Raw genomic sequence first — 9,400 nt, forward strand, 5'->3', positions numbered from 1 at the left:
GTGGGGGCGTTGCTCATGCCGTGCACTTGCTTTCAGAATGGGATCATCACCGGCGTGTACCCGGCCAGCCCCTCCAGCTGGCTTATCGTCGTGGTGGGCGTGATGTCGACCATGTACGCCAAGATCGACCCTTCTCTGGGCATCATCGCCAGGATCAACCGGACCCTGGACACGACGTGAGTCCGCCTGCCCCGCCCCGGGAGCCCTAGGCGCCGTATCCCAGCCCTTGGTACCCCTTTGCTCATGCTCTGACTGCGAGACTGTGGGGGACCAGCCTGCACAGCCGAATGGGTCCAAGGGGAGGTTGTGTAATTAAGGGGTAAGTTAAAGAGACACCAGACAAGATAAAGCATGCAAGGGCTCATCTCTGAGATTGCTTCAGGGACTAGGTCCAAGCAGAGAGAGAGTTTAATGTATTCTTGCAAGCCTATGTAATCTTGGCCAAGCTTATATAATCCTGGCACCCAGGCCACAGTAAGCACATACATATGTACCAGGAAGAGGCTATACAAGAGGCATGCAACGTAATAGGAGGGGGACATGCTAGGGGTGTACATGCAATAGGAAGGGGAGGCCACATGCAACAGGAAGGCATATAATCTATGATCCTTATCAGAAGGGAGTGGGCCCTCCTTAGGGTGGGACAGACAATAGGGCAGCAGTTCTCAACCTGTGGGTTGCCTGTGCGACCCCTTTGGGGGTCGAGCAATCCTTCCACAGGGGTCGCCCAATTCATAACAGTAGCAAAATGACAGTTATGAAGTAACAATGAAAATAATTTTATGGTTGGGGGCTCACCACAACATGAGGAACTGTATGAAAGGGTCGGGGCATTAGGAAGGCTGATTACCACTGCGATAGGGTCTGATTGCCTTAGATGGCAGATGGCCTTCAAGCAATTGACCATCAAGCATACATAGTAGTAGCCATGTGCTTGCAAGTCGCACCTTAAAATTGGCATTAATTTTAGAATGATGATGGCAACAGATGTGCAAATGTGCTTGACACAATGGATGGATGGATGGATTGTGATGAGTAGACGTATCTCCAACCCACGAATGTGAAGGCTCCCTCCATGGGAGTCCTGGCCTCCCAGACTCCTTAAAGTATGGATGTTGAGAGTTTGTCCCAATACATTCTGTTTCCCACATGGGACCTACCGTTGTGGGTTGTGGGCATGTCTGTGGGCTGTCCTTGGATGGCTGTCACCACCCCCGAAGCCTTGGTGCCAGAGTGGTTATGCACTGGGCAGTTCAAACCCCCCAGCCTTTCTGAGGGAGAAAGACAAGGCTTTCTACTCCTGTAAAGGGTTACAGTCTTGGAAACCGACAGGGGCAGTTCTAGCCTGTCCTGTAGGGTTGCAACGAATCAGAATCAGGTGTGTGTGTGTGTGTGTGTGTGTGTGTGTGTGTGTGTGTGTGTGTGAGAGAGAGAGAGAGAGAGAGAGACCACGCCCTGGGAATTGCATTGTCTTCATCTGAAGCCCCAAACCCTGGTGACCTTCCCTGGGAGCTCGTTCCTGACAAGGCTATGCCTGCTCCGACTGAGTTTGTTGTGTGCCCTCAAGAGCATGTCCTGCATGGGAGGCTCTGAGATGACCTCAGTCTCTAGATCCATCCAGTGGTGGATTGTCCCCCCACCCCCACCCCGGGAACTCTTTCACCCAGAAGGGAGCCCTGGTGGTGTACTGGTTACACATGGGGCTGCTAACCACCAGGTCTTTAGTTCAAAACCACCAGTTGCTCCTCTGGAGAAGGATGCGACGTTCTATTCCCATGTAAACAGTTTGGCTGTAAAGAGTGACAGGATGCGGCCAGCACCTGCTAGCAGCGTCTCAGGCAGAGAAGGTGGCAGGTCCGGCCATCCCTCGTCGTCCTGGTGGTGGTGGTGGTGGTGGGAGAAGGCTCCTTTCCAGAATGTCTCCAGATGCCAAACTCCCAGACGCTCAGCTCTCTTACACGAAGGGCGCAGTATGTGCATATACAGGGAGCCCTGGTGGCGGAGTGGTTGGCTACTTACTGAGTGCTAACCTCAAAATTACCAGATCACAGCCACTAATTGCTCCTTGGGAGAAAGACGAGGCTGTCTACTCCCATAAAGAGTCCCATCTCAGAAACCCACAGGGGCAGTTCTACCCTGTCTTACAGGGTTGCTGTGAGCCGGCATCGACTGGATGGCATGGGAGTGACTGGGGAGGCCCCTGAGAGTACTCTTCTGCCAAGAGATGGCTCTGTTACTAAATCGTACTCCCTGGGGGGTGGGGGGGGAGATCAGCCCCCCACAACTAATTGTGGGTTCGATAGGCAAAATTGTACGGTTAAGATATATAAAGATTATCGTAAAGTCATAGAGAGAATGAGAGATTGGAATAATGGAGTCAGACACATTTCATGGAGACATGCTCACCTCCTGGATGGCCGTGATCTTACCAGCCAGGTCCGTGCACAGCGTGGGCCGAGAGCAGGAGAGAGCAGGAGCAAGGTGGGCCAGAGACTCTGTTTATTGCTAACCAAGGCTTATATCTACTTCGAGGGTGTGCATACAGGTAACCACACACGTCACAGGAAGGGGCTGTACAATAGGCAATACAAGCAATAGGAGGGGGGTATGCAATAGGAATAAGTGTGACAGGAAGGGGATGAGCTAGGGGTGTGCACATGATAGGAAGGGGGAGGGACTAGAGGTATATATATGACAAGATGGGTGGACCCTAGATTCATGATGGTGGCCTAACCTTGGTCACTCTTGAGCAGGCTTGACCTCCCTGGGCTCTCCTTCAGGGAAACAATCGACTACTATCATCATCAGAAGGGAGTGGGCCATACTTGTTGTGGGATAAACAGTGGTGTCTGCTTGCTCCAGATGGCTGATAACCCTGAGGGAGAATAACCCCTGACCTACTTCTGTTGACCTCGAAGTGTATAGTCATTCGCCACATGTAGCAAGCCGCTAAGTTTGGCATATATATGGGGAGACAACTTGGGAGAAATCTTTGTTTCCCACACCTGTGGTGCACGGGTGGGGGCTGCTGCGGCTCATGGCCTGTGCATCAATGCCCCTTCAGGGTGGCCCTGTGTGATCCCAAGCAGAACACCCCCCACCCCCCGCCCAGACACGCACCAGAGTCTAGAAGCAGCTTGCCCGGCTTTTCTTCTGAGGAGCCTGGGGGTGGGTTCGAACAGCCAGCCTCTGGCTCCTCATTCCGCATTGTCAGATGCTTTGTTTTTGGTGAAGCCACTGGGATTGCCTAGAGCTGCATCTGCTGGGTCTTCCCCATTCCCCCCACGCCCCCAGCACCTCCTGGTTCCAGGTCTTCAGGGAGGATGCTTGACCCGAGGTGCCTGTTGGGTCAGCTGTTCTTGGACTATCTCTGGTGAATGCCCACCCCACCCCCAGCTGTGGGGCATCCTGGCGCTTGGGGGTGGATGGGGTGGGGGGGGTTCGGTGCCCAATGACCTCGCTCAGGGTGGCCCCGTAGTGCCCAGGAGGAGACATGCAGGTAGCTGGCCGGCTCTTGCCCAAGATGGCGGGGAGAGGAGACACTAACCTCAGTCTGAAGACTGGATTCAAACTACCGCTGCCTCCTCCTTGGGGACCGTCCCGAGAGACCCCCGTGGGGACACACTACCGAGTTGCTGTCAAGGGTCCCCAGGAGATGGTGGGCCGACCGTTGGCTTGTCTGCATCCATCACCCTCGTGAGCATTTTTAACTTCTCGCTTGAACACGCCATGGCTCTCAGCAGTGCGCGTGGCTCGCGTTGTTGCTGGAGTCCACATGTGAACGTGAGCTTCATGGCCCTCTGGTGTGACTGCACCCCGGGGTTCGCCAGGCCTTTCTTCCGAGGCACCTGTGGGCAGGCTCGAGCCACTCCCTTGTTGGTTAGCCTAGGATGCTCACCCACACGTGCCCCCCGGAGCCTCCTTGGTCTGTGGCTCTGAAAATCCAAACTGGTGTCACTGAGTCGATGCCGACTCGCAGCGACCCTGGAAGACCCTATCAGAACTGCCCCGTGGGTTTCTGAGACGGGGACTCTGTACGGAGTAGGAAGCTCCTTCCTTCTCCTACTGAGCAGCTAGTGGTTTCAAACTGCTGACCTCGCGGATCTCAGCCCAACGAGTAACCACTGTGCCTCGAGGGCTCCGGCTTCGGTCGTGAGGCTGTGTCTGTGGGGCTGGAGTCAGCCGGGAAAGACGTGACCCCGGGGGCCCTGCTGGGGTGGGCTCAGACTTCATGCGGGGATTGCCTCCAGGCCAGACGGGGACTGACTTCCAGATCTCTGCCAGGGACCCCCATCTCTCAGGCTGGCATGGTCGAAAAGCAAAAGGAAGAGAAACAGCCCAGAAATGTCCTTCATTTTCCTGGACTCCTGCCTGGACCTGGACTCCTGTGGGTCCCTGGTCTGGCTGGGCCCGGGGAGAGGCCTCCACATGGGCGCTGTCAGTTTATTATATATATCCACACAAAAAACCATAAACTCACTGCCATTGAGTCGATGCTGACTCATAGTGACACCCCCCCATGGGTTTCTAAAACTGTAGCTGTTTCTGGGAATAGGAAGCCCAGTGTTTCTCCCTTGGAGCTGCTGGTGGTTTTGAACTGCCGACCATGCAGATCTCGGCCCAACATACCACCAGGACTCCTCATATATATAATGTATCTATCCCTCCATCCATCCATCCATCTATCCCACCATCCACCCTTCCCTTCATCCACCCATCCCTTCATCCATCTATCCATCCATCCATCCATCTATCCATCCCTCCATCCATCCATCCATCCATCTACCCACCCATCCCTTCATCCCACCATCCACCCTTCCCTTCATCTACCCATCCCTTCATCCATTTATCCCTCCCTCCACCCATCCATCCATCCATCCCTCCATCCATCTATTCATCCATCCCTCCATCCATCTATCCATCCATCCATCCATTCATCCATCCCTCCCTCCCTCCATCCATCCATCCATCCGCCCATCCATCCATCCCACCATCCACCCTTCCCTTCATCCACCCATCCCTCCATCCATTTATCCCTCCTTTCCTCCCTCCCTCCCTCCATCCATCCATCCATCCACCCATAGGAGGAAGACCCGGTGATGGGCTTCCTTACATATCACATCCTGGAGTACCCTATGGGACAGGGCAGTTCAACTCTTGACACACAGGATCCCTCTAAACCCAGCAGATGCACACGTGTGTGTACATGTGTGCATGTGTGCACGCACATACATGTACACACAGACAAAGAAGCTTCTGGAAGTGTGTGCAAAAGTTCCGTTACCTTTCAGCTCCCTGTTCTACACACTACGGAGGCCTCTCCCTTGTATAGTCTCAGATCCCGACAGCACCGTGTGTTTGCCTAAGCTGAGCACCACTCTGCTTGGTGGGCACCGGGGAAGTGTGCCGTTTCCTTAAGTGCGAGGTGTGGCGCAGGTAGATGATCCAGAAGAGCGCTGCTTCAATGCAGACGGTTGCCCTTGGACGGCGTCCTTAGACATGAAGCTGGGTCTGCAGACCTCGGCGAAGTTAGGACCAGGTGCTAGAGGTTGTAGGAAGGTGCTCAGTTTTCACACAGGTAGGTTCCCTGGAGTGCTAGCTCTGAAGACACCCACTTCTTCGCTTCTTTACCATGTAAGTGTTATCAGTTTGGTGGATGGTGGGCAAAGACGGGATGGTCCACTCCCGTCCAGAGTGACGTCTCGGAAGCCCACAGGGGTGGTTCTCCCCCATCCTGTAGGGCGGCTGCTGACGGCGATGCGTTTGGTTTTAGTTGTTTAATTTAAAAAAAAAGGTGTTTTCCCCCCACGTTCCCACGTGTTTTCCTCAACCCTGTAAATCCACATCCTCCTCGTGATGCGAGAGGTTTCAGTGATTCCCATGCGAGGAGGCTGCTTTTCCCCCAAGGGATTCCGAGATCCGTGGGGATGTGTGGGAGCAAGCGTGCACACAAGCGGGTCAGCAGATGCCCCGTGTGGTCACATTGCCCTCAGGGCTTGGTCCCACCTCAGGCTGGCAGCCTCACGAGGGCCCCCTTTGCCTGTCACTCTCCCCGCTCCCGGGCACAGAGGAGCCTTGGTGAACTTCAAGGCTCCCCAGAGCCTGAGGGCACAGGAAGTTGCCCGAGACTCTTTGGAGAGGTGAGCTCCCACCAGGTGAGGACTCGCTGTGTGGTGGGCGAGGCGTAACTCCCACGTGGGGTACAGAGGCTGCTCCCTGCCCGTCTGGCGGCCTGAGTCGGCTCTGACTCCACGGCGTCTTTTCTCCCTCGTCTGCATCGGTCTGGAAGCTCGGCGGACACGTGTGGGGCACACTGACGGTCAGGAGGCTGGGGTGGCGGGGTTCGGTCCAGCCTCACAGCGCTGAGCCTCCATCCGCTGCGGCCACCCTGTGTTGCCCACACTAACCTGTGCACTCCCGTCTCCTTCTGCCCCGGCAGGGACTACATGTCCAGCCAGACGAAGAACGTGGTCAGCGGTGTCCTCTTCGGCACGGGCCTGTGGGTGGCGCTGATCTTCACCATGCGCTACTCCCTGAAGGTGCTGCTCTCCTACCACGGCTGGATGTTCGCCCAGCACGGCAACATGAGCCGAGCCACCAAGATCTGGATGGTAACTGCGCGCCCACCCACCACCCACCCACCCAGCCAGTGGGACGCTTGTGTTGATGTTTTCTGCTCTTGACACACGGCGTGGGGACTGGGTACCACCCTTGCTCGCCCGAGGGCCCGGACTTACCACGGTGCCCCGTGGGCGCCCTCTAGGACTGCTTCTTTCAGGGCGTTAGAACGTGCTGAGCATTTAATGTTCCTGCCTGCCGCTTGATAGCGTAGAACGGGAGGAGCCTTCTCTGCAGGGCCCAGAATCCTACAAAAGCTGCCACCCTGTGGTCACTTTCAGACTGATGCATAGCCAGCCATCCCTCCACTGGCCCTGCCGGCTGGGATGCCCGTAAACCACAGCTTGCCTCTGCCGTGGTCTGACGCTGAGCCTCCATGCCGCCTGTTCAGAGTGAATCGCTTGGTCACGCCTGTGATGTTTGCCCGCGTTCCGGCGTGTGCAGGGTTTTATGGGATCCCCGGTGGCATAGTGGTTACACGGCGGCTTGATAACCGTGATGTCAGCAGTCCTGCCCGCCCTGTAGGCTCGCTGTGAGTTGGCATCGACTGACGGCAGTGAGTTTGGTTTTGAGCTTTTCAAGGGCTTTACGCGCTGAGGTTTTTGGACACACACCATCAAGATGGAAGCTGAGGCTGGGTCCCTAAGCCTCCGTCTTGGGTGCTCTGGCTTGGTATGTCCCCCTGGGCTGTGACAGGTGTCTGTCCCTCACCTGGCCGTTTATAGCCCTGTCTGGAGCCTTCCCCGAGTGACTCAGGGCCAAGCCGGCTCCAGGTGCACGTGCTGTGGTGGCTGGTGGCCTCTGTGACAGACTGCAGGGGAAGCGGGAGAGCTGGCGGGAAGGGCAGGTGGAGAACCGGCCCTGGGACGCCCGGGGCCGCAGCGCTGCAGACGTTACAAAGGCCTCGTTGGGGCGCATTGGGCCGTCTCCGTCGGGCTCTCTTATATTAGCCTGGTTGAGAATGGTCATGACCAGGAGCCCTGGTGGCACAGTGGTTATGCTGGGCTGATGGCTGCAAGGTCAGCAGTTGGAAACCACCAGCCGCTCCCCTGGAGAATCACAGTCTTGGAACCTCACAGGGGACAGTTCTACCTTGGCAGTGAGTTTTGTTTTTTGGTTTGAACCGTAACCAGAAAAGGCCCTGCTGGCGCAACGGTTAAAGCCTTCGGCTCCCAGTCTTAGAAGGTGGGCGGCTTTGCACCAGAAGCTCCAAGGGAGAAAGAGGAGGCCTCCTTCCCCCGTGAAGATGCATACTGCCCCCAGGGGGCAGTTCCACTCTGTCCTTTGAGGCTGCTAGGCGTCCAGGGCTAGTGGGCCCGGGGACGGGTCACAGGCAGAAAGGTTTTCTTGAAAGTGCTCCTCTCACGGCGGATTCCACGGGAGTCTGAGGGGCAGTGTTTCGGTTCTCGTCTGAGGGGGGCTTTCTGAGCCCCCTGTGCTGTTCCCACTCTCGCCAACCGGGGCGTGGCACCATTGCGGCCCCCCCTGACAGCCTCGGGGGCTCATGGGAGACTCCCCTGTTCCAGGCCAGTTTCCTGCTACCGCTTAGCGTCTGATTTCCAGAGAAACGGAATGGCTGTCGGAGGGCGTTCCCACACTCTAAACCAGTGGTTCTCCATCTTCCTCAAGCCGCGCCCCTTTCACACAGGTCCTCAGGTGGCGGTGACCCCCAACCATAAAATTATTTTCGTCGCTACTTCATCACTGTCATTTTGCTGCTGTGATGAATCGGGCGGCCCCTGTGAAAGGGTCATTCGACCCCCCAGACCCACAGGTTGAGAACCGCTGCTTTAAACCAACGTGACAAATGTGCCCTCAGGCGGCCTCTGTGCCACTGTGGGTGGAGCCCCACAGCTCCTGAGCTCCAAACATCACCCGTGCTTTCTCTCCACCTCCCTGCACGGTGGGCTCTAGAACTTTCTTTAGAGGCTGGATGGCTTTACAGCAGCCAGTTACTGCTGAGAACCATCCACCTCAAGTAGCAGGGAGAGTAGGCTTGACACTGGGCTTAGGGACAACAGGACTTTCTACAAGACAGCTCGATCTCCAGGCTGCTCAGCGGCCTGTACTCTCACGCCGAACCCTAGGGCAGGGGGGCGCAGTGCTACTGTGATTTGACACTGCCAGGGAGAGGCGCCAGGCCCGGAAACCCTGCTAGCATACCTTCATCCTACACTCCGCGCAGACACGCAGGCTTTTTCAGCGTGGGTTTTTTTGCAGGCTGCATGTCTTTTGCTAGAGCCTGAGTGTGAGGGCGGAAGTGGAGCTGAGGGGCACTGAATTGCTACAAACAGTCTGCAAACCCTTGCCCAGGGGTCTCCGTTGAGAAGGGCAGCCCTGGGGGTGTAGTAGTTGTGTGTCAGGCTGAGAACCACCAGGTCGGCAGTTCAAAGCTACCAGCCGCTCCTCGGGAGGAAGACAAAGCTTCTCTCCTCTCCTAAAGATGGGCCGTCTCGGGAACCCATAGGGGCAGGTCTACCCTGCCCCACATGGTCACCGAGGGTCGGAAAGGGTCGGAAGGGCGTGGGGCGAGTGACCACGCGCCACCGATGTAACAGGCAACCCCACGGGGTCTTGCCGTGCTGCTCAGGTTTAAAGGGTGTCTCTGCCGAGGGTGTTGGGTTTGTGTTGCTGTGGAGGGATACTTTGGAAGAGGGTGTCGGTGAGGGCCGCAAACACGAAGAGGGTAGTCAGTCCAGGTCGACCTGGAGAAAGTCTCCTTGTGTCCCCAGTTAAAAAGACGACTGTTTCCATCGCAGCTCTGTGGGTGTCAGGAACCCGC

The 9,400-nt window shown here is 56.4% G+C and overlaps 1 protein-coding gene across 1 annotated transcript in view; it reads left to right on the top strand.

Moving 5' to 3' along the window:
- The window catches only part of CPT1A (carnitine palmitoyltransferase 1A), a 58,417-nt gene that overhangs the window by 20,318 nt on the left and 28,699 nt on the right, over positions 1–9,400 (top strand). Inside the window, exons 3-5 of the mRNA XM_045297145.1 lie at positions 37–176; positions 6,440–6,611; positions 7,882–7,897. Of these exons, the coding sequence (XP_045153080.1) occupies positions 37–176; positions 6,440–6,611; positions 7,882–7,897 (328 nt within the window). The remainder of the gene's footprint in view (positions 1–36; positions 177–6,439; positions 6,612–7,881; positions 7,898–9,400) is intronic.

The sequence above is a fragment of the Echinops telfairi genome, unplaced genomic scaffold, assembly GCF_000313985.2.
Source record: "Echinops telfairi isolate 266 unplaced genomic scaffold, ASM31398v2 ScPeMD7_7417;HRSCAF=8455, whole genome shotgun sequence".
NCBI classification, from domain to species: Eukaryota; Metazoa; Chordata; class Mammalia; order Afrosoricida; family Tenrecidae; genus Echinops; species Echinops telfairi.